General features: G+C 44.6%; 1 protein-coding gene across 1 annotated transcript in view; it reads left to right on the forward strand.

Annotated features, from left to right (window-relative positions):
* The window catches only part of LOC138076312 (aldehyde oxidase 2), a 112,207-nt gene that overhangs the window by 26,193 nt on the left and 59,840 nt on the right, over nucleotides 1-26,174 (forward strand). The window contains exons 11-25 of the mRNA XM_068968470.1: nucleotides 2,747-2,898; nucleotides 4,525-4,618; nucleotides 7,198-7,307; nucleotides 8,782-8,966; nucleotides 9,561-9,738; nucleotides 11,293-11,385; nucleotides 12,497-12,666; nucleotides 13,246-13,360; nucleotides 15,282-15,404; nucleotides 18,381-18,477; nucleotides 18,922-19,046; nucleotides 19,774-19,907; nucleotides 21,807-21,894; nucleotides 24,298-24,384; nucleotides 24,571-24,762. Coding sequence (XP_068824571.1) covers nucleotides 2,747-2,898; nucleotides 4,525-4,618; nucleotides 7,198-7,307; nucleotides 8,782-8,966; nucleotides 9,561-9,738; nucleotides 11,293-11,385; nucleotides 12,497-12,666; nucleotides 13,246-13,360; nucleotides 15,282-15,404; nucleotides 18,381-18,477; nucleotides 18,922-19,046; nucleotides 19,774-19,907; nucleotides 21,807-21,894; nucleotides 24,298-24,384; nucleotides 24,571-24,762 — 1,943 coding nt within the window. The remainder of the gene's footprint in view (nucleotides 1-2,746; nucleotides 2,899-4,524; nucleotides 4,619-7,197; nucleotides 7,308-8,781; nucleotides 8,967-9,560; nucleotides 9,739-11,292; nucleotides 11,386-12,496; nucleotides 12,667-13,245; nucleotides 13,361-15,281; nucleotides 15,405-18,380; nucleotides 18,478-18,921; nucleotides 19,047-19,773; nucleotides 19,908-21,806; nucleotides 21,895-24,297; nucleotides 24,385-24,570; nucleotides 24,763-26,174) is intronic.

Consider the following 26,174-nt stretch of genomic DNA (forward strand, 5'->3'; position numbering starts at 1 on the left):
GACTTCACATTCCAGGATGTCTGGCTCTAGATGAGTGATCACATCTTCGTGATTATCTTGGTCATGAAGATCTTTTTTGTACAGTTCTTCCGTGTATTCTTGCCACCTCTTCTTAATATCTTCTGCTTCTGTTAGGTCCATACTATTTCTGTCCTTTATCGAGCCCATCTTTGCATGAAATTTTCCCTTGGTATCTCTACCTATGTTTTATATCTCTCCTTGCTATTCTTTGGAACTCTGCATTCAAATGGGTATATCTTTCCTTTTCTCCTTTGCCTTTCGCTTCTCTTCTTTTCTCAGCTATTTGTAAGTCCTCCTCTGACAGCCATTTTGCCTTTTTGCATTTCTGTTTCCTGGAGATGGTCTTGATCACTGCCTCCTGTACAATGTCATGAACCTCTGTGCATAGTTCTTCAGGTGCTCTGTCTATCAGATTTAATCCCTTGAATCTATTTCTCGCTTCCACTCTATAATAGTAAGGGATTTGATTTAGGTCATACCTGAATGGTCTAGTGGTTTTCCCTACTTTCTTCCATTTAAGTCTGAATTTGGTAATAAGGAGTCCATGATCTGAGCCACAGTCAGCTCCCAGTCTTGTTTTTGCTGACTGTATAGAGCTTCTGTATCTTTGGCTGCAAAGAATATAATCAATCTGATTTTGGCGCTGGCCATGTGGCTATGTCCATGTGTAGAGTATGACCGGTGCATTCTTTTGGCAAAACTCTGTTAGCCTTTAACCTGCTTCATTTTGTACTCAAAGGCAAAATTTGCCTGTTACTCCAGGTATCTCTTGACTTCCTACTTTTGCATTTCAGTCCCCTATAATGAAAAGGACATCTTTTTTGGGTGTTAGTTTTAGAGGGTCTTGTAGGTCTTCATAGAACCATTCAGCTTCTTCAGCATTACTAGTTGGGGAATAGACTTGGATTACTGTGATGTTGAATGGTTTGCCTTTGAAATGAAGAGGTCATTTTTAATATTAATTAAAATAAAATTATGTGGGAGAGTGAAATATTCTCCAAGGTTAATCCATAAGAGAAAAATCAAAGCCCAGTCTACAACCTGCTTAAAAAAAAAAAAAAAAAAAACAGATTAACAGCAGTTAGAACCCAGCCCTGGAAGTGACCAAATCATACCCTATGTGTTAGTGACTCATTCCACAAACCCCTGGGGAAGTTGAAGATTAATTTTACAAGGCCAACTAAGTCACCTTCTGATGGTTTGGGTGACTTCTTCATTTTCAAAGATTGAGCTGAATCCTTTACATCCCTACTACAGAGAAACCCAGAGCCCATGCGACTATCGATATCAATACTCACAAGTACGACTGCAACAGTTTTTTTTAATATATGCTGCTGCTGCTGCTAAGTCGCTTCAGTTGTGTCCGACTCTGTGTGACCCCCATAGACGGCAGCCCACCAGGCTTCCCCGTCCCTGGGATTCTCCAGGCAAGAACCCTGGAGTGGGTTGCCATTTCCTTCTCCAGTGCATGAAAGTGAAAAGTGAAAGTGAAGTCACTCAGTCGTGTCTGACTCTCAGCGACCCCATGGACTGCAGCCCACCAGGCTCCTCCTTCCATGGGATTTTCCAGGCAAAAGTACTGGCGTGGGGTGCCATTGCCTTCTCCGTTTTTTTTTGTATATAAATATTTGCCATTCTCTTTTTATATATTTTTTATTGATTTTTCTTTTGACTGCGGTGGGTCTTCATTGCTGTGCACAGGCTTTTCTCTAGTTGTGACGAGTAGGGGCTACTCTCCAGTCGCAGTGCACAGGCTTCTTATTGCAGTAGCTTTCCGTGTCGCGGAGCACAGCTCTAGGCACGAGGGCACTAGAGCATGGCTCAGTGGCTGCTGCACAGGGGCTTAGTTACTCCACAGCATGCGGGATCTTTCCAGATCAGGGATGGAGCCCATGTCCCCTGCAACGGCAGGCAGATTCTTATACACTGTTGCAGGGAAAGCCTGCAACAGTTTTTAAATTCTGAGTTATTTCCTTGCCAGCTAGTGAATAGTAGTTTCTTTTGTTTTGTTTTTTTTATTTTGTTTTGTTTTGCAAAGAGAAAAGGCTTTATTGCAGGGACTAGCAAGCAGTACTCTTGCCTGGAAAATCCCATGGAAAGAGGAGCCTGGTAGGCTGCAGTCCATGGGGTCGCTGAGAGTCAGACACGCCTGAGTGACTTCACTTTCACTTTTCACTTTCATGCATTGGAGAAGGAAATGGCAACCCACTCCAGGGTTCTTGCCTAGAGAATCCCAGGGATGGGGGAGCCTGGTGGGCTGCCGTCTATAGGGTCACACAGAGTTGGACACGACTGAAGCGACTTAGCAGTAGCAAGTAGTATTGCCCTGATCCCAGGATGCTCTCCCATTTCTCCTGACTCTCTAGCCCCTCCCTGGAAACCCCACTCTCCCACACTCAACAACACCCAAAGTAATACCTGAGGCAGCTCCTTGCATGGACTGTATTCATTCTGATTGGCTGGTGTCCCTCCTAGAACTGGTGTTGAAGATTTTTAATATCAAAGCCACCTATAGAGGGGCAAATCAGCAGTGGAGGCACTGCTGATTTACACAATGACCTTGGCAATTGAAAGACCTTTGACTTTTTTTAATGTTATCAGTTTTATCCCCCTTAATCACAAAACAGCTTGGCATAGCCTCACTGTGCTCAGTCAGAAAGGGGTCATGGAACATTCTAGTAGAGTCTGCCTCCTGCTAGTTGTTACTGTCATTCCTGCTTTCCAGGACTGACAATAGGTGCTGGCTGCAGTCTGGCCCACGTCAAGGACATCTTGGCTGAGAGGGTCTCCGAACTCCCAGAGGAGAAGACCCAGACGTACCGAGCGCTGCTGAAGCACCTGAAGAGTCTGGCCAGCCAGCAGATCCAGAACATGGCTGTATGTCCTCTGGGCCCATCACAAGGCCTGCTACGCCTATCTCTTAATCTCAGCAAAATGTTGAAATAGGCATTGGCAGAATCAGTGTGCACACGGGTCTCAGCAGATTGAAATGACAGTGCAATAAACATTTAATATAGCAAACATTATTTAGTAACATATTTAAAAGAAGAGCCAAGTTCAGTCGTATAGCTAATTAGCAATATAAGTGGGAAAAGAATGTCATGGTTTCACTAATTTCATGATAAGACCTTCAGAGAAACTAATTTAATCTTAGGCTGCATTGTTGTTGCTAAGTCATGTCCTACGCTTTGCAACCCCATGGACTGCAGAAGTGAAACACCTAAAACAAGGAGGCCTCCCCCAGCCCAGACTGTTCAGACCACCGCTAGACGGTAACGCTCAGAACAGGGAGGAAGACTCCAGGGTCAGTTGATTCAACCTCAGACGAATCCAGATGTAGATCTTCAAAATACACATGACCCCTTCCCTTACATACCCCCGAATGATGTATTAGAAATTCTTAGGATACGGGGAAAGGAGGGAGAACAGGTTTCTACTGAAAAAGCTCTTCAGTTGATTCCAAATGATTCCCTGTCATGGGTTCTGTCTGACACCCTGGAACCTGGTGAGGAGATGGTGATGGGAAAGTAAGGGGTTGGAAACCACTGCAGAGAGAGGAGTGGTGGGGCGTCATGAAAGCTGCCTTCAGATATTTCCAGACTCCTGAGAAGAGGTGTGATATATTTCATATGATCGCCAAGAGTAGAAGTATGACTGATAGGTAAGAAACCAGGGGTGTAGATTTCAGCTCAGTGGAAACAAGAGCTTTAAAATTAAGCTGTTCATCGAGTACTGGGAGTTCCGTGCCCTCACCCATGTTCCAGCCCAGATCACCCGCAACCTGGGTGGTCACTGTAGAGTCTGGCACTATGTGGGAAGGAGAATACTGAGCTGGATGGCTGGTCATTTCCCTGACATGTTCTGAGATGCTATAAGCTTAACCAGATCCAAGAAGAGTCTCTCAAGAAGCGGAAAAGGGAGACTCAATGATAGATGCCTGGCACCTAAACATGGCCCCCGGGAAGTCCAGCAATTCAAGAGGCCCTGAGATAAGGCTGAGATCCCAAGGCAGCACCGCGGCTACTTTTGTAGCCAGCACTGTGGCCATCTGCACCACCTGAGTAGGAGTGGCCCAGAACTGGCCGCTGCACTTCAGTGCTTGGCTTTGCATCCCCGTCTGCCCCTTCCTTCCTGGGAGATCTTAATCAAGTTTAATAATTCCTCTGTGCCCCCGTGTCTTCGTCTGTTAAAGGGGGACAGTGGCCTCACCTCACTGAGTTGTTGTGAGGACTGAGTGAGGAAATATGCATGAAGGGGTGAGACATCAGGTGAAACACACCACATGCCCTTCAGTGCTCGTTACCATCCATTCCTCACCCGATCCAGAGTCGTGGGTGGGTGGGGACCTCTCACGGCATCTGAACTGAGTCTCATCTGCAGAGGAGGCCGAGACTCCTCTCGACCCTGTCACCTACCAGGGAGGACCATGAGCAGGTGCCGGCAGAGGCGGGGGGCTCAAATTTGAGGGATCGAATGACTGAGGCTGTAACTCTCTCTCCTTAGTCCTTAGGGGGTCATATTATAAGCCGGCACAGCTACTCAGATCTGAACCCAATTCTGGCTGTGGGCAACGCTACCCTCAATCTGACATCAGAAGGTAAGCTACCCAGAACCCTCTGAACAGCACCTACAGCGTTTCTGTCTCTGTTTTAGGAGGTGCTATGTCAGAGCCCATGTCTCTGGCTCTCAGTCCACCATGGGGAGCTCAGGGTCCTGGCAGAAGTCTCCTCACACAGGGGATGGCACCTTCTGTACCACCCCCCACATACACACGACACCCAGCCCCAACCACAGCTCAGCCGGGGCTGTGTGTCGAGGCCGACTAGAGCCTCTCTGTGACCAGAGGACCACTTGCTCCTCCTCCTCCTCCTCCTCCTCCTCATGGCCCCTCTCCAGTTGCCGTGTAAGAAGTCACAAGTCTAGTGAGGACACGCTGGGGACACTGTGGGGCCCTTGGGGGCATGAGGAAGGCTAGCAACATTTTGCATGCTGGCTGAGAAGGGCAGTCCTTGAGGGCTGCTCCAGGGTATTCCACCCTTGCCTCCCCAAGATGCTCAGCCCCCACACTGGCTCCGGCTGCTCCAAAGAGGCTGACACTCCCATCCAGTGCATGCTGCTTGTGCCAGGCTCTGCTGGATACTTTACACAACACATCTAATTTGTCCAACGCTGAGGTCGCTTGCAGTAGAGGGTGAGGGATGGGAATCCAGTCTGCCTTGATTTCCCAATGGGCATGCTTGCCTCTTCACCACCAACCACCTCCCCAGGTCTTCTAACTCCCCACTTTCCATCTCTCCCCTCCTCCCTCCTCCACACCCCATCAAATACCCTCACATGAGCTGAGTTGGAGGTGGAACTGGAATGCAAGGGAGCAGTCACACTGCCCCTTGTGAACTCCACGGTGTGGCCAACCAGGAATTATCTCACCAGCATCATAAGCCTCCCCAGGGAATTGTTGGCTGACACAGTCTGGTCCCTGATGGGTGGGAACTGAGAAATCCTGGGAGGGACCTGCTGGCAAAGGAAAAGCCCTCACACTCCTATTCAGCTTCATGTGGGGCCCAGGAGAGGAAATTCCTCAGCCCTGAAGGACCCTGTCAGCTGTTTTGCTGGGTCCGCCAGGCCTGTAGTCCAGGATCACCCCATCTCGAACCCTAAAGACTAAGGGAGAGGAAGCCAAGGCTCTGGGGCATCAGGATAGCAAAGATGGCCTGGCCCCCAAGCAGGGCCTTCTACTTTAGGACTAGCGGTGCTAGCTGTGTTCCTCTGCTGAGATGTCAGCCGTCACCTGTGGCTCAAGATCTCTGTTTTCCCAGCTCTGCCAAAGCCACCTCCAATCTGCACTCAGCCCAGCTCCAATGAGGCCAGTAGCTAGCTGGCACCGCAGGAGGGAGGCCCAGGTCCACAAGAGCCCCTCTGGGGTCTACCTTCCTCTGTCTCGGCCACACCTACCTTCCAATCAGCATCTCACTGCTGTTCTTGGACCTGAACGCACATCAGATTTGCTGGGTTGCAATCTCCTCACACATTTCCTGTGGAGCCACAGCCACTTTTTAAAGCCAGAGGGGACTGCTCTAACCATCACCACGATGTGGTGACAATGGGGCTGAAAGGAGGTTTTGTAAATTGTTCACATTGCTTTAAAGATATGGGTATCCCGCTTAGAAAGCTTTCCAGGAGCCCAGTGGTAAAGAATCCACCTGCCAATGCAGAGGACTTGGGTTCCATCCCTGGGTTGGGAAGATACCCTGAAGGAGAAAATGGCAACCCACTCCAGTATTCTTGCCGGGGAAATCCTATGGACAGAGGAGCCTGTCAGGCTTACAGTCCTGTACTGTGCTTAATTGCTGAGTCGTGTTCAACTCCTTGTGACCCCATGGACTGTAGCCTGCAAGGCTCCTCTATCCATGGGGTTTCTCCAAGCAAGAATATTGGAGTGGATTGCCATGGCCTCCTCCAAGGGATCCCGCATTGCAGGCAGATTCTTTGCCAGCTGAGCTACCAGGAAAGCCCAGGTTACAGTCCACAGGGTTGCAGAAGAGTTGTATATGGCTCGGCAACTAAATAACAATAATCCAGTTTAGAAGCCAACAGCAGCAGCAAAAACAAAAAGCAAATCCAATAATCTGAGCTCTGTTAATAGAGCTGTTTGGAAACAGCTAATAGAGTTAATACAGTTAATAGAGCTCTGTTTGGAAACAAACCCTTTCTCAGCTTAAGCTATGCCCTGACTTTGATCATAGTATTGAACAAGTTAGATTTAGTTCAACAGTTTCTGCTGAAAGATAAAAACAGGTCTGGTAGGCCTTGGGGACAGGAAGAGACCCAGTTCACATAGCATGTGTGCTAACAAGAGTAAATGTCCTAGGGATTCCCTAGCAGTCCATTGGTTAGGACTTGGTGCTTCCAGTGCTGGGGTCTGGGTTTAAGCCCTGATCAGGGAACTAAGACCCCACAAGATCCACAGAGCGACCAAAAAAAAAGTAAATGTCATGAAGCTGCCACCACCCTTCCCTGTGAGGAGGATGGGTCGGAGGCTGGTCCACCACACTCAGATCCCCACTCTGCTCCATGCGAGGAAGATGCCCTTTTCTTCTCCACTGCTGACATTTAAGAGTATAGAATAGTCTTGTATTCCTTGTTGCAACTGTGCAGAAATGTCATTTTCTTCAACAGAAGGCACACGGCGGATTCCTCTAAGTGAACATTTTCTTGCTGGGTTGGCAAGTGCAGACCTGAAGCCAGAGGAAATTTTGGAGTCTGTGTATATTCCTCACTCTCAAAAGGTAAGACCTGAGAGTTGTTTTTCTCTTTCTATAACTGAGGCCAGTCATCTTTAGATGTTTCAAAACAGATGGAAGGAAAATAAGTCTGCCCCGAAAACCTGTTTCCTGTCCTTCGTGGCCTGGCGCGGCACCAAGGCCCGCAGCCACCCTCAGGCCAGCAGCTCTGGGCGGCGTGGAGCTGGGGTTGTTGTTTCAGCTGTGGGGTGGGGCCTGCCCAGCCTGCGCTCATGCTCACACACCCGCTCGTGTCCAAGATCTGGGAGGCGGAAATTAAAGTTCTCTGGCTGTGGAATGAGCTTCTCTGCCCGACCCACAAGGAGATGGAGGCTGGGGCTAGGCCTCCCCACTGCCCACTTGAGCTGACCCCAACAGTTCAGAAGACCAGGAGCGCCTAACACATGATCCCTGGGGGAGATGTGGCCACGCAGCCGGCTACAGAGGAGACCCTCTGTCCTCACTCCCTGTTCCTGATGCTTCTCCCCTAAAGTGTACCTGAATCTCAGAGACCAGTCTTCCCAAGAGGGGCAACACAACAGATACACAGAGAGATCCAAAGCCAGGAGGGTCATGCAGGAAGTCTTATATTAAGTCATGCTTTCAGCCAAGTATGATCTTCATTTATTTTTTCCTTGGGAATGGAAACTCTGAAATGTGTTCCCAGTCCAATGTGGATCAGTGTAAGAGACCCAGACAGAAAAACAGGCCGACCCACACACAGTGCCCCCGGTGGCCAAAAACATGGAAACACATGCAAGGCAGCAGCCATCTCTGTTAACTTTGTCACCACACCAGTGGTCCTGGGCCAAGGATCATGGGGGGAGCCATCACCCTTCTGACTCTTGTCCCTGGTAGAAAATTCCCTAGTCCACTGTTGGAAAGTTCTATTCAGCACCTTTATGAACTTTACAGAATGAAAAGGGGTAGTATCTACAAAGCAAGAAATCCAGTGGATCTCTTTCACACTTTAAGCAAGCAAGAAAGAAAGTGTGCTCAGTCGTGTCCGACTCTTTGCGACCCCATGGACTGTAGCCTACCAGGCTCCTCTGTCCATGGGATTTTCCAGGCAATAGTACTGGAGTGGATTGCCATTTCCTTCTCCAAGTCACCTTCCAAACACCTGTGTTGGAGGGATCCTTCATCCTCACGGGGGACAAAGGGTCTGGAGACTAGCCTTAATGGCACCTGGAAATGAGAGCACATGGAAATGATGCAGGGATCCCTAGCAGAGGCATCCCAGCCCCAGTGGGAAAGTGCACAGTGACCCTGTTAATTGAGAGTATGGGGTGTTGAAGATGGACCTTTGGGAGCACATCACTTTGAAAAAAGAGGCAGCCAAATTGTCCTCAAACTGTGCCAAATGTCCTTTGTGTCCCTTTCGATTGAGTCTGAGTGATTAATTAGTGGCACCAAGAAGCAAGAACTCACTCTTAGTTCTGACATATCAAGTAACTCCAAATGGTCTTTGTCTCCACAGTGGGAATTCGTGTCAGCCTTCCGACAGGCTCAGTGCCAGCAGAACGCCTTGCCCGACGTGAATGCCGGCATGCGAGTCCTCTTCAAAGAGGGCACAGACATCATCGAGGACCTGAGCATCACCTACGGAGGGGTCGGGGCTGCCACAGTCAGTGCACATAAGTCCTGCCAGCAGCTCCTAGGGAGGTAAGCGACAAACCCCGTACCCTGATGGTGAAGCTTGACATTAAAAAAAAAAAGTGGAAAGATGGAAACTCCTATATGTAGAATTGTTGCTTGTTCTTCCTGTAATTTTCCTAAATGACTCTAACCTCATTTGACTTTGATTAACAAGGCACAACCCTTTGGGTGAGGTGTACAATGAAAGTGGCCCAGGAAGGCGTTCAGCCCCAGTGCTCTTGTGCACATCAACGCTCTGGCAAACCTACACCAGGCAGCATCCAAGCGCTCCCCATCACTCCCACTGCTCAGGGGCACTCTGTTTCCTTCTCAGCAAAGGCAGTGTCCAAGTCTGAGTCCTGTCCAGTTCACCATGGAATTGGCCATAGTGGTCTCTTTATTTAATGCCTGGGTTCTAGCATGTCCGGGCTACTTAGCGCAGCCTCCCAGGCCTCGGTTTCCCTGAACAGCTTATTTAAGTGATTTCTAAGTTTCCATCCAACTCATAAAGTGAGACCCTGGGGTCTCTGAACCATCTAGCACAGGCCTCTGGTCACAGAGACCTCTGGTCATGGAGACTGACTTTTCTCATTGGTTCCTTCCTGCCCCCAACCCTCCCAGGCAGTGGGATGAGCTGATGCTGGATGAAGCTTGCAGGCGGCTCCTGGATGAAGTCTCCCTCCCAGGCTGGGCTCCAGGTGGGAGGGTGGAATTCAAGAGGACTCTGGTAGTCAGCTTCTTCTTCAAGTTCTACCTACAAGTTCTGCAGGAGCTGAAGAAGCTCATAAAGCCGTTCCCTGTGCCTGTAAGTTCTCTGGCTTTTATGGGCTCCTGGCAGCATAAGCTCCCACCTTCCCCATTCCTTTTGCAAACTGTCAGTTCCAGCTTCCTGGGTTCAGCCCTTCATGGTTACTGAGGGGTGAGGCTCAGGATGCCAGACTGTCTTTGGTGCACACATGCTTACTGAGTGCCCTGAGCAGGGAAACATAATGGGATCCCTGCCTCTGGTGTGCAATTATTTTTCTTTTAAAATCAACTCTGTTGAAGTATAATTACATAGAACAAAATGCACCTATTATTTAAACTCAGAGAGTTTTGACAAATGTGTAAACCAGTGCAACCACCACTTCAAACAAAAGTATTTCCATCACCCCCAAAAGTGCTCTTTTGCCCCTCTGCTCTCAACACTCTCATCCCTGCCCCCAGTCAACCCTGATCTGCTTAATGACACTGTAGATTAGTTTTGCCTATTTTGGAATTTTATATTCAATATGAAACATTAAATAAAATTTGATTTTTCAAAAAGTCAAAACATTTATGTGTGCATGCTAAGTTGGCTCAGTCACATCTGACTCTTTGCAACCCCACAGACTGTAGCCCCTCAGGCTCCTCTGTCCGTAGCAAGAATACTAGAGTGGGTTGCCACGCCCTCCTTCAAGGGATCTTCCCGACCCAGGGATTTATCCCCTGTTTCTTTCGTCTCCTCCGTTGGCAGGTGGGTTCTTTACCATTAGCACCACCTGTATGCTAATATATAAGTAGCTTCTTTTCAGAATTTCTGATTATGAACTTTGGGAATAAGTTACCAAAGCAAAACATTTTTTCTCTCTTTCTCTCTCTTCCCAGCTCAATCAATCAGATTCCTCCCCAGACTATGACTGCACCTCTCACCCTACCTTGCACCGATGTTCCCCTACCACACCCCACCCCAACAGCCCTGTGTTCCTAAACTGTCTGCTTTTATTCATTCAGATGAAAACCCTCACAGGACTTCCCTGGTGATCCAATGGCTAAGACTCCACACTTCCTCTGCAGGGCACACGGGTTCAATCCCTGGCTGGGGAACTAAAGAAAGACGAAGACCCTCACAAACCACATTTACTCGAATAACTCTTGCCTCCCTTGAATTTCCGAATCAAGACACTAGATATGTTTCAGTGACACCCAAAGAGCCTTCTCAGTCTTGCTGCTCTCCCAGAAAAGCTGAGGAAAATAATTAAGCTCGTTATTTACCCCAGCTCACTCTAGAAGGGCTCCCCCAGCCCTCAGTTTTCTTGATTCTCCTGCTGCCTCTGCCCAGCTCGCTGCCAGAGGGCCTCTCCCTCCTTGGGCTAGCTTGGCTCGAGGATCAGATTCAACCAGTCTGTCCAGGTCCTCCTAGTGTGGAAAGAGAGGGAGGGCAAGGAGCATTTGCCAAAGTGAGAGTCTGGGAGGCGCTGCAGGTTTGCATCATCCCTGCTACCTGAACTCATGGTTTCTCGGTGACCTTCACCAAATCCTTTTCACATAAATCAAAGCCCAGTTGAATCATAGACTAATCAGCTTATCTTTATTGTTTTGAATCATCTCTCAGAACAGCCGCCATTATCCTGAAATTTCAGACCGATTCCTGAGCGCTCTAGAAGACTTCCCGGGCACGGTTCCCCAGGGAGTCCGAAGGTACCAGGTCAGTGAGTTTAATCTAATGGAAACCGAGAAACTAAGAGACAGTGATAGCTGTGTGAATAAGCAAGCACTTCAGAGTTGCACATTTCCCTTCTGACTTTCTGAGTTTTGCCAGGACATTGGCCCTTTGTTTCAGGCCTATGCAGGGAGAGCCTGGATCTAAGATCAGACCCGAGCTACTGAAGCTGGATGCCCTCAGGCCAAAGTCACCTGAAGCAGCTTGACCATCCAACTAACACCCGAGAGTCTCTTCCAACTGCCGTTCTTTGGGCAAATGCTTGAAGAGTAGCTTGGCTGGATGTGAGGGAAGGACAGACCAGGACAGTAGCAAGGGTCAGTCTCCAGCCTCTGATTGCAAACGTTTAACCTCCAGTCAGCAAAATGAGATCCTGCAAGCAACTGAATCCCTTCTCTCGAAGACCAATTGAGAAAGTATCTATAATTTCCACTGGAGCACAAGCCCTCCCATCACCCGATCTCCACACTCACTCCACACACATCTTCAGGTAGAAGAGTTTCAGAATAAACACTTCCTCCACTTATTACACACCCAGGGATATTTTGTTGCCACTCACAAGGGCAGACAAGGCAGCTTAGACCAGATCTGGATGGGCTCCATTGCCATTGGCCCCCACAGCCCCCCACCAGAGGCCTTGTTCCTGTCGATAAGCAAGCTTTTGGCTTAGATTTTGGTGCCCCACTCTCAGGAATTATATCACTCCAAGCCTTATCATCATGATGGCTTTCTGTGTAAACAGGCTGATCCTTAGAAAGGTAAGAAAGCAAGACAGGGAGACCCCTGAATTCCAGAAGACAGGGATATGGGCCACCACTCAGAAAAAGAAGATGCCAAAGAAGCCAGAGCACCCCTTCACCGACTTCACAATTTTGCTAAAACATTGGCCCCATCTAAAGCATTGCCACAGAGCTGAAATGACAGCTCCCCAATCAAGTTACATCATTAAACTCTCATGCTCATCTGACCCACTCCAGTGTTTGCTGACTGGGGGTGACCGCCTGATTTCTCAACCCTGAATCAGGAGTATTGGCAATTGGCCAGGCCACTTCTGAAGATGGAAGTTTCCCAGGGAAGCTCTTGTCTTTCTCTGTAGAGTGTGGATTCTCACCAGCCCCTCCAAGATCCAGTTGGACGCCCCATCATGCACCTATCGGGTCTCAAACATGCCACCGGGGAGGCCGAGTTTTGTGATGACATCCCCATGGTGGATAAAGAACTCCACATGGCTTTAGTGACCAGTACCAGTGCCTATGCAAAAATCGTGTAAGTAAATGAAAAGCTTTCAAAAAACTCCTTCTAAAGCACTCTTGGGGATTCCCTGAAGCAATGTGACCATTCTTTTGAAATGTCTAAACCCAAGGAACCTAATGGAAAGAATGTTTAAAAGGTCACCAGCCCCAAGAGGAGGAAAGGAATGTCAGTAGAAATGATCATCATGAAAGGGAGGGAAAAAAATCACAATTATGGGCCCTTGCTTTCATCTCCCTGCTGCAGCCTCAGGCATGGCTCAGAGGAGTAACTCTGAGTACGGCTAATATTCAGCTGGTGATAAAACCCTGAACTAGGTAATTGCTGAATGGTAAATAGCCACTGTCCTAAACTTCCTTAGGATGCCCCTTGCCACAGCCACGGTGGCCACCCCCCTCCTCTCCCCTTCCAGCAACTACAATGTTATCCCTGGCCCAGCAGGGAGGCTCCTGGACCCTACTCTCTGGCAGGTCAGCTCTGATTGGTCAGGGTCTATAGTCCATTTATCATATATTTTGACTTTCATCCATGCTCTATCCCTCCCTCCCTCAAAGCTTGCTGATTTCTACTTCTCAAATATATCTCTTTTTTCAGATCAATTGATTTGTCCAAGGCCCTTGAAATACCTGGGGTGGTTGATGTGATAACAGCGAAGGACATTCCAGGCACCAATGGCACCGAAGATGACAAACTGTTGGCCGTAGATGAGGTGAGGTACAGGACGTGCTGTCTCATGTGACTTGGCACAGATGATCACCAAGGTACCACCTCCAGGCAGCTTTCCATCCCCTCCCAGCCCTCTCTGCCACTAGGGGCCAGAAAGCCAGTTCTTCCAGCTTCTCTCTAACGCTTCTCTCTCTCTTCTAATGCTTCTGTGTGGGGCTTCCCTGGTGGCTCAAAGGGTAAAGAATCTGCCTGCAATGAGGGAGACCTGGGTTCTGTTCCTGGATTGGGAAGATCCCCTGGAGAAGAGAATGACTACCTACTCCAGTATTCTTGCCTGAAAAATCCCATGGACAGAGGAGCCTTACAGGCTATAGACTTGGTCACAAAGAGTCAGACATGACTGAGCAGACACTCTTTCACTTTTCAATGCCTTTATAGACCTACTCTTCTGGAATCAGGAAATAACATTGCAAAAAGGAAATTTATTACAGAAAAACAACAAATAATCATTTTCCCACTGTGTACTGTTGAGTCAGTTTACTCTTATTTGAAGAATAAATGCAAGAACTGGCATGTATCAGGATGGAAAATCCTTGAAAAAATCTAGGAAGGAGAATACAATATACAGCCACTCTCCATTATTTACACTGAACTCTCTTCCTTCCTGGACCAACCCTCTCCCTACCACCTCCCACTGACCTTCACATATTCCATTCTTAATAAAGTTGCTCATATCATTCCTGACCTTTAATTCAATTCTACCATCATTCACGGGGCACTTGCTTTTGGAGCCAAACTATCTTGGTTCATGGTCTCACCCTGCCACTCTGTACCATCATCTGTGAAATGCTGACTTGATACCTGTAAAATATCATCACCTGTAAACTGGGAATAATCAGAGGAACCAACTCATTGTGTTGTTATGCAATTTAAACGAGCTGATCATGTGAAGTGTTCACAGCAATGGTTGGCATGTGAAGGCTCTCAGGAGATGTCAGCTGCTGTTGTCACATCTCAGGCTGTTTCTCCTCCAGCCATGAAATAAACCACTGTTCTTTCGGTTGAACTCCAGATGAGGAAGCTGGCAATTGCTTAGGAGCTATGTTATCTTCTCAGGCTGCCAAAACAAAATACCACAGAATGGATAGCTTATAAAGCAAAAATGTATTTTCTCACAATTCTAGAGGCTAGAAGTCTAAGATCAAGGTGTTGGCAGGTTTCTCCTGAGGTCACTCTTGCCGGTTTGCAGATGGCTCCCTTTTCCTGTGTCCTCATAGGAGACGGCCTTTTCTCTGTGTATAAGCCTCCCTGGTGTTCCTACCTCTTTTTTTTTTTGGCCACGCCTTGTGGCATCCAGGATTTTAGTTTCCCTACCAGGGATGGAACCCATGGCCCTGCAGTGGAAGCATGAAGTCCTAATCACTGGACCATGAGGGAATTCCCTTTTTTCCCCTTATGTCTTCTTATAAGGACACCAGTCATACTGAATTAGAGCTCCAACCTTAGGACCTCATTTCACCTTCATTACCTCTTTGAAGGCCTTATCTATAAATACAGTCCCATTGGGGGTCAGTGCTTCAGTTTGGGGGCTGTGAAGGGAGGCACAGGAATCATAGTGTACAAAATATACTCTCCTTATCTTTAAAATGACTCCATGAAGGCATCACACATGAATGAATCACCCTCGACAGCGGACATAGCAGATTCTGGACCCAGCCAAATTCACATCCACTCTGGGGCTTACATTCAATTAAGTAAAATGGCTAATGAAACTGTATGTATGATTTAAATTAACTTTTAAATTAAAAGTTTAAAGAATTTTTTTTTAGCCAAGCACATGATGTGACTCCAGTCTGGTTATTATTGGTCAATAATGGTAACTAAAGCACTAGCCATTGGTAAATTTGTACTGATAGTACTTTTACCCAGAATTTTCCCCCTGCTTCATGCCTATACTTTTGCAGGTCCTCTGCGTGGGCCAGATCATCTGTGCTGTGGTTGCAGAAACAGATGTACAGGCAAAACGTGCTATTGAAAAGATAAAGATAACTTATGAAGAGCTAGAGCCCATAATCTTCACCATCGAGGTAAGCAGAGTGCCTGGGCTCTCCTATAAGGTTGTAGAATCAAAAGTCCCTTGTAAACTTCTTAATGCAAGACTTATTCAGGGCTCTACTTCTTTTTCATCACTGGTTTACTCTGGAAAAATCAACTTTTTCTGGAAGGTATTACTTGCATGAATTAAAATTAGCTTTGGTTCCAAGAAACGGGAGAAAAATAGAAATTTCTTTCTCCTGCATATTCAAAAAAGTCTAGAAATGGTCAGTTTCAAACTTGCCTGTGGCTCTAAGTGTCAGGGTCTGGGCTCCTTATATCTATTAATAGTCACTCTGTCCTGCATGGTTTCCATTCTCTAGATCAAGCGTCGTTCCACAACAGTTACTGAACACTAACCTTTGAGTCCACACTTCAGTCAGCAGAGAGAATGAGGCAATGATGAAGAGCATATCCCCTCTCCTTAAAGACACTTTTCAGAAGCTGCACATATTCTTTCTACATCTCCTTGGTTAGAACCTAATCAGGTACCACACCAACACACCTAGAAAGGGGGTCTGGGAAACATACATTTTATTCTAGGTGGCCAGATATTCACTAGAAACGGGGGGTTCTATTACTTGAGGAAAATGGTGGGAATGGATATTGGGAGCAATAATCTTTCCAAAATGGAGCCCAAAAGCAGTGGGACTTTCATGATGGAATTCTATAGAAATTTCCATTCTCGCTTCTGGGTCTAGATGATGGAATACAAAAGCAACTTCCAGAAAAAATAATGAATTTAGATTAGAAAAATCAGATGTAGATTTATGGCGTTTGCGTGCTCTAATTCATCAATTAAGTTGACAAAAAAAGAGTACTTAATTTTTGCTTGTGAAAGAAATAAAATTTTTTCAAAGGCCCTAGTGAACCATTTGAACATTTTAAAAAATGTCCCTAAAAGGTACAACTTGCTCAATATTCAGAGTGTTAAAAAGGTCATGTTTCTAGTTCTTTCTAAATTAAATTAACTCTATTCCAAATTCCCATTTTGTCCAGTTTGCAAGAAGTTCAGGCCATTGTTCTTGGCTCACACCCCTTTCTAGAGTTGTACTAGCATCCTAACAAGGGTTTTTGAAATATCAATTCCAATCCCATTTCCTCAAGGTGGGAAATGGCACCCAAAGGATATCCTCATGAAATATCCTGGGACTCAGAATGCTTAGAGATCTAGGGTTCCCTCAGAATAGGACTCTCCACCATCAGCAAAAAGAGTTCTTCTGTGAAGAAAAGTAGGTAAAAGAACAGTCATATATACCAATACTCATTCATCCACTCATTCATTCACATGACTGTATATATAAGAAGCAATATAGAGTTCTGTCTAAAAGCACTGGACAGAAATTTCTACAGAATTCTAGAACCAAACTGCCAGGTTTGAATCTTGGCTGCACCACTTCTTAGCTATGTGACCTTGGACAAGTTTCTTAACATATCTGTGCCATAGTTTCCTCCTTTGTGAAATGAAGAGAACAGTAATAAAACCTGCCTCATCAGGTTGTAAGACTCAATGAGTTAATATGCAGAAAGCACGTAGAACAGTGGCTAGCACCTAGTTATAGCATATATTATATATAAATATAGCATATATTCTAATAAGATTATACTAACTTAGGACATATTTACGGATGACGATAAACATACTTCCACACATACGAGACTGACATACTGAGATCTTGGTGTAGCAAAACAATGAGAACTTCAGCTATATTCTTCATTTTCCACTGCTTTGAGAAATCAAGCATTAGGCAAGATGTTTCTGAAAACTGAGCCCGGCTTGAAAACTGCCTCCATCACTTATTTGAAGAATGACTTTGGGAAAGTTACTTTAACCTCCTTAAGCCCAGCTTCTTCATCTGGAAAGTGGAGAGAATAATAGAATTCATGTGAGAATACATGTAAATACACTGTCTATTCTACAGTGTTTGACACAAAACATGCACTCAATAAATATTGGCTGCTTTCACTACTCGCATTGTCATTAACAAAAACGGCCATGGACCTGAGACCATTAGGGAGTAAGAACACAAGAGCCATGTGCCCTTGTGAAATATGGAAAACACCTGTATCTAAAGATTATTAGGCGTTATCATTACAGGGTAATAATCCTAGATTTCTTAACATTTGGAAAATTCTGCTATTAAATTAGTGAGTGATTTGAGGAAAACTGTTTTCTGGAGGGGGGAGAAGTTGCTTTGCAATTTGTTTCTTTAGTGGGGGGTCAATCTTCAACACTATACTCTTGACAAATAGACATATTTGTGCTTACATTGAATAAAGTAAATTAAATTTTTTTAAAAAAAGGAAAGAAAGGTTAAGCAAGAATCAACTGTCATAGATCAATCCATAGAACAGCAGGACAGGATGGCTTCCAGTATTCATGTGTCAGTCAGTTCATAATATTGTTGCCAAAAAAAAAAAAAAAAAACAACCTAGCATAAAGGGCTAGGAAGCCCTTGTGAGATATGCCAAATACACAAAGAAATGAACAAACTGCCTACCATATCTCTGTTGGGTCTTCTTGCCCCAGAGGTGCATTAGGACTTGAGTCCTCCCCTTCAACATGAAGTCTAACACAAGTATTTTTATTCATGAAGTGGGGAAAAGGGGAGGGCCCTGAACCTCACTCTTACTGCACTTGGATCTATCACCTGTGCCCTGGAGATCCACATTAAAATGGAGAAATGAGTAGTTATCATCCTGGGCCATCATAGTATCCCCAGATCTCAAATCGTAATGTCTCTCTAACCCTTGCTGGTTTTCTCTGCAACTGAGAAGGCATTTCCTATGGCATCCCGGCTCTGCGGGAAGTCTGCTACTCAAGGACACGCTCCCTTGCTGGCCTGACTCCTTTCACGTGTCCTAGCAGATGGCGAATATCGGAGTTTGCCGGCTTTTGAGTAAGAAAAATTTGCCAGTGGAAGAAAACAACAAAAAGAATTAGCTTTTTTTTTCTTCCTGTCACTCAGGATGCCATAAAACACAACTCATTCCTGTGCCCTGAAAAAAAACTTGAACAAGGAAACATCGAGGAGGCATTTGAAAAAGTCGATCAAATTGTTGAAGGTGAGTGACTCAGGATTGTTTCCTAGAATATTTGTGCAATTCTCTTCTGAAACAGACAGGAGAGCATGTGATTTCCTTTCAGAAAGACCACCCCCTAAAGTCATGGCATTTTGCCAAAGTTCTCCTCTCTCGATTCCTTTCAAATTGTGCATGTGTTGCTTGGGATGGGGGAGGGAGGCAGGTAGGGAGCAATAGAATAAATAGAAAATTCCTAAGACTTTGATTAGTCAAGGACAGAATGAAGAACAAAAGCAGAGATTTTCAACTTCTTATCCAGAACCACAGTCTCTGAAACAGATGACCTCAGTTGTCACAGGACAGAACACCTGATCCATCAGTTTCTCAATCAGGACAAATCCACCCAGCCAGTCCATGTCTCACTTGCTTTTGAATTCCCCAACCAGCACACACCTTCAGGCACTTTCCTGTACTTGCCCGTAACAGGAGAGGTCCATGTCGGAGGACAGGAGCATTTTTACATGGAAACACAGAGAGTGCTTGTTATTCCAAAGACAGAGGACAAAGAACTGGACATTTATGTGTCAACACAGGATCCAGCCCATGTGCAGGTGAGGTCCAGTGTCTCCCCCACCTCCTCCCCAACTTCCCAATTCCCTCATGGCCTTCAGCCTCACAACGGCTGCCATTTTACCTGCAGAATCTTAGAATCTAAGTATTATACATCAGCAGAGCAACTCAGACCCTGGAACCATTTTTTATGTTTTCTGGTCTTGTCAAGTAAATGAAAGAACAGCCACAACCATTTTCAATTTAAAGTGAACATTCATTGGCTTCATGCTTAAATGTGACCGTGATTGGATGACACAATTATTTCTGTACTAGATTTTTCCCTAAAATAATCACTACAGGCAACCTTTGGAGTAAACACAGCACTTCATAACACATTATCATTTCCCCAGTCATAAAGTGCTTCAGGTTTTAGCTGCAAACATTTCTTCCTCTTTAATAGATTGTCAGGAGTTTGCTGGTTTTCACCTTCCTGGGACTTTAGGTGTAAGCATTTGGCTAGGATCCAGGTTTTGACAGGAATCCAGGACTCTGACAGTTTCCCTTTTGGAAAAGACCACTTTTCTGCTGGAAAGTTTGTTTTATGGAGATTAGCAACATTAATGAACTCAGAACTCTGAAAGATTCAGACTGTCTCAGCTGTTTATTTCTTTGTTTTTACTAACAGTAGGGGTGGATGACTTTTGCTGTTATGTTGTGTTTTAGGAAGTAAAAACCTTCTTTACCACTTCACCCTTGTAAAACTTTCCCATTACCCACCTTTTACAGAAAACAGTGTCCTCTACTTTAAACATCCCCATCAACAGGATCACCTGTCACGTAAAGCGAGTGGGTGGAGGTTTTGGCGGGAAGATAGGAAGACCGGCTGTCTTTGGGGCTATTGCAGCTGTGGGTGCTCTCAAGTAAGTGCACCTAGGGACATGGCAGGGCATAAAATGCACAGAGCTGAGGGCATATCGGCAGCCTGAGGGTCACTTGGGCTGCTGGCATCACCATCTGAGTGTCCTTGGGCACCTCGGCCTCTTGTCTCTTTTACCCACCCTCCTAAAGTTATTGGAAAAGTCAAATGCACTTAGAAGTTTGAATAGGCTAATTTGCTCTATAAAGGAAAAGTGGTATTATTAGCTGAACACCTCCAGAGCTGACACTGCCCCATCCTCGAGCTTCATGGAAAGTGACCCATTTAGGGGTGGGGCAAGTCACCTGCCCAAGTGGAGTGCCAAGGGAGAGGCTGCTCCCCCACTTTCCCTTTCTATCACCAGCTGAAGACAAAGTAGGGTGAGAAAGAAAAGTCTCCCTGCTCCTGGGAAGGGCTGGCTTTTCAATGGATGTTCAGTGGACACAAGACATCCTCAAACAGAGCTCCCAGTCTAACCCCAACCAGAAGTCTTGCTCCTGCACTGTTCATGCTGTTCTCGGGCTGACTTTTCTATTCCTTGTTAGTTTTTATGGCTGTTTTGTCTTGTTTTGTTACTATGTCAAACCCCCAACTGTCCTGCAAATTTCAAAGGTCCTGCTTCCCTTGACAGTTTCCATGTAATTCAGAGGTCCCAAAGCACTCAGACATGTGCCTCATTTTGCAATGACAGGTGGGGAGAAGGCAGAATCTGAATCGCACCCCCAGTTTTTTCATAATGAAACTCTTTTCACACCCACCAAGGACTCAGCAAGGAATAATTAATTCATCATATTCCCACCAGGCTTTGTGCATTTAAGGCTTCTCAAACATGACTGTATGTTAGAAATCTAGGGAACATTTAAATCCCAGTACCTAGGCTGCCCCTCATTGACCCTGGCATCAGTCTATTTTAAAAATTCCCCAGTGATTCCACTGTGCATCCAAGTACAAGAACCAGTGCCTTAAGTTACAGTACCTGCTGTGCATTAAGTAGTTCCCAGAGCAGTGTTCCCAACCTATTGATAATAAGAGTCTCCCAAGTTCATAGAAAGTCCTGCCTCCCCACCCCAGACCCAGTGAATCAGGATGACCAGGGGATGGACTGGAAACTACATTTCACTCATGCTCCAAGTGGTCCTCACCATTAAAGAAAAAAGGAAATGCTGGTAGAATCGTGGGTTTTCAACATGTACCTGAAGACCCCTGCATCAGAATCACTGAGAAAGATGTAGATTCTAGAGGTCCTACCACCAGAATCCTAGTGCTAAGGCTCAGGAATCTGTATTCCACCAGCACTCCAGACGATTCTCCTGCACTTCAAACTCTGGGAACCTCTGCCGAGGTAAACAGAAAGCCTGAACCTCCTAGCTACCCAAGAGCCCAAATTAGCCAACACAGTAGGATTTATGACTGAAAATGAAGATTCTAAGCCAGACTTGCTAGGCTGTGTGCTTCTTGTTTTTCCAGTTGTGTTGTGAAGTTTGATCTACCTGTTCACACTCTCTCCTTTGTAACTAGTGGCAGGGATATGCCAAAGGAATGGATCTGGGTGAGGGTCACATCGGAAGCATAAGAACACAGGTTAACTGACATGTGACATTAATTTTTTTTGGCTAGATCTCCAAACACTGAGTTCTAGAACATAGAGGTAATAGTGATTTGATCATACATCAGTTCATATCAGTGCCTAGCACACCGTATGCATTCAGTGAATATATAAGTGATGGGGGGATGGTTAAATGAATGCTTGTACATATGAGTGGGAGGGTGGATGGTGGATGGATGGATCGAAGGGTAGATAGTTGAATGAGAGAATGGATAAATATGTAGGTGGATGGTAGATGAGTAGATGGATGAATGGATGGGTGGGATGGAAGAAGAAACTAAAATTTGTTTTCTTTAGAACTGGTCACCCCATTCGTCTTGTTCTTGATCGTGAAGATGATATGTTAATAACTGGGGGAAGACACCCATTATTTGGAAAATATAAAGTAAGTATTAAAGAGGAAAATACTAAAGTACCTCATTTTATTTGAATGGTTTTACCCTTTCCTATTTTTATTTTTCCAAATTCTAAAAACGATCATCTTAACATCTACAATATTAAAATGTGTATTTGAATACTCATAACATTTTGTGAGGAACTTTTAGTAAATCTATTATAAAATTATGAAGAAGCTAAATGATAAAAAATACAGTTTCCAATAATGATAAAAACACTATTTAAGGAACAGGGTTTATGTTAGTGATTCCTCAAAGACAAAAAATAAAAAATAAAACTTCAGACATTTGTTATACCAAAGCTTCTTGATGATAAAAATATTATTTCACAATACAGATGTTTGGAAATGATTTAACTGCAAAATCATTTTTTACAAGTGTTCCCACCAAATGGTTATGAGTGTCACAAAAAGCTCTTTTCAAATAGGAAAAAGAATCCACTAACTAGTGAAACAATTTAAAATTGTCTCAAATTACATCCTTCATATTTTTGTGCAACTATAGCATAAACACTATGAGAAATAATTGCTGGGATCTGGTTGACAACAATACTTCAAATTTGTGGCTGAGCTGTTAGGACAAATCTAATGTAATTGTTCCCATATCAAACATGCTTTATTTGGGAATTGTTTATGGCATACACCTGGGCTTCCCAGATGGTGCTAGTGGTAAAGATCCCACATGCCATTGCAGGAGACACAGGAGACATGGGTTCAATTCCTGGATCAGGAAGATCCCCTGGAAGAGAGCATGGCAAACCATTCCAGTACTCTTGCCTGGAGAATCCTGTGAACAGAGGAGTCTGGCAGGCTATAGTCTGTAGTTTCACGAAGAGTCAGACACAACTGAAGCAACTTAGCATACATAGCATACACATAGCTAGATTTTTCTGTCTGATTCTGTTGCTTTAGATTACTAAATTATTCTATTCCCTGTAACTAAACCACAGCTTTCCATAGCACAGCACAATTTTATTTCTTCCACTGATATTAGTAATTTTTATAATTAGAGAGGAAAAGACCATAGTTGGCCATTAAACCTTTTTTTCACCTTCAAATAAAAAAATAAATGAATACTCACAACTCTTATTATCCTCTAGGCCCAAGAGCAATGTGAAGGCACCCTCTGGGATTGTGGGAGCTGGTGTTATAGTAGCTGTTGAGTTCTTTGGTTTGGGCTGGATTATAAATCAGGCTTCAATTATACCATAGTTATGAGACTGTTTTAGTACTAGTACTTATTAAGAGGGTTCTAGACTATAAATATTTTGGTAATTATAGTAATATAAAATATAATTTTAAAAAACAAAGACTTTTTGAAAAAAAGTTTTATTTTTAAATATAATTTTACTTCCAATATTATAATGTATATGTGTATGTATCCTCAAAGTTTTGCTTGGTTATTCAGAACTATTCATAGACTAGCATAATAGATGATTATGTGCATAGGCCCTTCCAAAATCCTTGAAAAGCTTACTGAACAGTTTAAGAATCCCTCTGCTCTCTCACTTATGGTACTGTTTTGCTTAGCAATCCTTTCTTCATGAAAACTTCAGCCTAGCATTTGTCAAAATTGCCATAAATTCTGAACTTGTACATTTTGCTCCATTTCCTAACTTCTCTGATTTGTCATCCAAAATTTCCCTTGTAGTATGAATATGTAAGTGGCCTCATATAGATAAATGGTTCCATCATTGTATTTATCCCTGTTTTCAAAAAGACAAAGGAACCAGGGCCAATTCTTTCTTGGTGAAACTACACTAGGGAGTGGTAATTTTTCTTTTCATTCTGGGCTGTGCAAACAAAATGGTCTAGGTGGGAGGAAGGGAGTGGCAACTTCAGAAAAATACAAGGTGCACTCAGTGAATCCTGGTAGTAACAGCAGCTCACATTTATGCCATCTTTCCAGAGGGACAAAGTGCTTCACTAGCTCAGTACGACGAGAGCAGTCACTCCTGTGTCCATTCCTCAATCTCCAAGGCTTTCTCATAACAAGAGGCAGTTCTATTCCTTCCGACACACTCTGGAATCCCAGAGACTTTTCCACAAGGTGGAAAACCAAAGGCTAAAGTAGAAGGAAAATCTGTAAAAAGTGAAGAGAATCTTCCAAGAACAAGGAAGAAGAGGGTAGCAATTAAATGCTGGGAGACAAGCAAGGATTTTAGAATTCCATACTGACTGTGAAACCAGAAAATTACACGTTGAAAGAAAAGGGCTCAGCAAAATTCAGGTCAGAGGAGGTCTTTGTCTGCCAAGCACTGAAAAACAAGAGACTATCCAGACGTAGTCCACCACAGAGCAAATGGGAGTGGTCTGTCTTCAGTCCTGCCCATGGAGGAGCAAACTTGGCATTAAATTCCAAACATATTGTAAAATCATATCATTTGGTGACAGGTGGGATTCATGAACAATGGGCGAATCAAAGCTCTAGACATCGAGTGCTTCATTAACGGAGGGTGCACGTTGGATGACTCAGAGCTGGTACGTATATCAGAAACCAGTACCGTCCTGGTTTGTGAACAGAATGCAGAATTTCTATATGAGTCATTGTGGAGCGGTTTCTTCAAATACTTACCTCGTTCCACAAGCAGTTCAATACTGTAATTGACTTTTAGAGAAAAGAAAAAAATGTTGTCCGGTATATGTAAGTATCTCCTTTTACTTTAGGTAACAGAATTTCTTATCCTGAAGCTGGAAAATGCATATAAAATCCGCAACCTCAGGTTCCGGGGCCGTGCATGCCTGACAAATTTACCATCCAACACGGCCTTTCGAGGATTTGGCTTCCCCCAAGGAACCCTGGTAACAGAATCGTGCATCACAGCTGTGGCAGCCAAATGTGGCCTTCCGCCAGAAAAGGTAAGGTAGAAATCAAAGTCATAACCAAGGCTACTGAAGAATCAGATGAGGTAGGAAACTAGCTACCCAAGGAAATAAACCTGGAAGAGCCACACAAATTAGATCTGGCTCAGAACTCAAGATAAATTAAGGGCTATCTAAAAGGGTTCACCTCCACATATTGACCTTCTTCTTTTTGCAACAATTTATTTTCTTCCTTTCTTGTTTTAATTTGCACAAAAGGAATTACTCTTTTTAAAATTCAAACCATACTGAAGTTATTAAAGTGAAAAGTAAACATCTTTCTTTTCTATCCCCATCCCTATTGGTTGAGGATGGCACCCCACTCCAGTACTCTTGCCTGGAAAATCCCATGGACGGAGGAGCCTGGTAGGCTGTAGTCCATGGGGTCGCTAAGAGTCGGACACGACTGAAGCGACTTAGCAGCAACCATTGTTAACAGTTCTATGTTTATTGTTCTAGCTCTTTCTCTGTTTACCCACCCATCTGTATTTCTACATACATAAACATTAACATATGATGGATAGGTGCACTAAATGCTTATTTTCAAAATGAGACCATAATAAACACATAATTCTGCCCCTTACCTTTTCTACTTGACAGTACGCGTGGCCATCTTCCCATGCCAGTAGAATGAACTGCTTCATTCATTTTCATGACTGAATAGTATTATTATGTATCTAAATTTATTTAGACACTGCACTATTGATACATATTCAGTTTGTTAACCAGTTTTTGCTATTTAATTGGTATTGGTACAAGTGCACCAAGGTTATATCTTTGCCTTGTTGTGTATATCTGTACAATAAACTTAGAGAAGTGGAATTGCTGATGTACTTTAAAACTTTTGAGAGATACTGCCAAAAGAATGCCCTCCAAAAATATTATTTTGTGCAAGATCCTAAAGTGTTTATAATATGTACAATATGCCAAAGAGAAGCAGCCACTGACAAGTGAGATAATTGTTGATAATACTTTTCCAACTCCTCACTCATTCCAAGCAAATCCCAGCCTACTTTTTCTACTTCTATCCCCTGTTTCCCCCAATAGAGACCCTCTGCCGCAGCAAGGCTCTCCATGTCTTTGAACCTCTTTGTCTTTAAATTCAACAGGGAAGACCTCCAGGTCTGTGAACTGTAATTGTTGGGGGTACTTCTTATGCACAGGGGAATGGCTAAATATTGAACAAGGAAGATGATGATTATCCCAAGAGAAGTCACATAAAGTGTTCTGTGGATACAAAGGAGACAAACGTCACACTGGCTTGGTGGAGGGGTATGGAGCAGAACTTCCTGGAGAAGGTGACACTGGGGTGGCCTTGAAGAATAATAGCACAGAGAATGAAAGGTCATCTGGGCGAGTGGAACACTTGAACAATGAGAGGCAGCTTCATCGTGGCTCCATTTCTTTAT

The sequence above is a fragment of the Capricornis sumatraensis genome, chromosome 3, assembly GCF_032405125.1.
Source record: "Capricornis sumatraensis isolate serow.1 chromosome 3, serow.2, whole genome shotgun sequence".
NCBI lineage: Eukaryota > Metazoa > Chordata > Mammalia > Artiodactyla > Bovidae > Capricornis > Capricornis sumatraensis.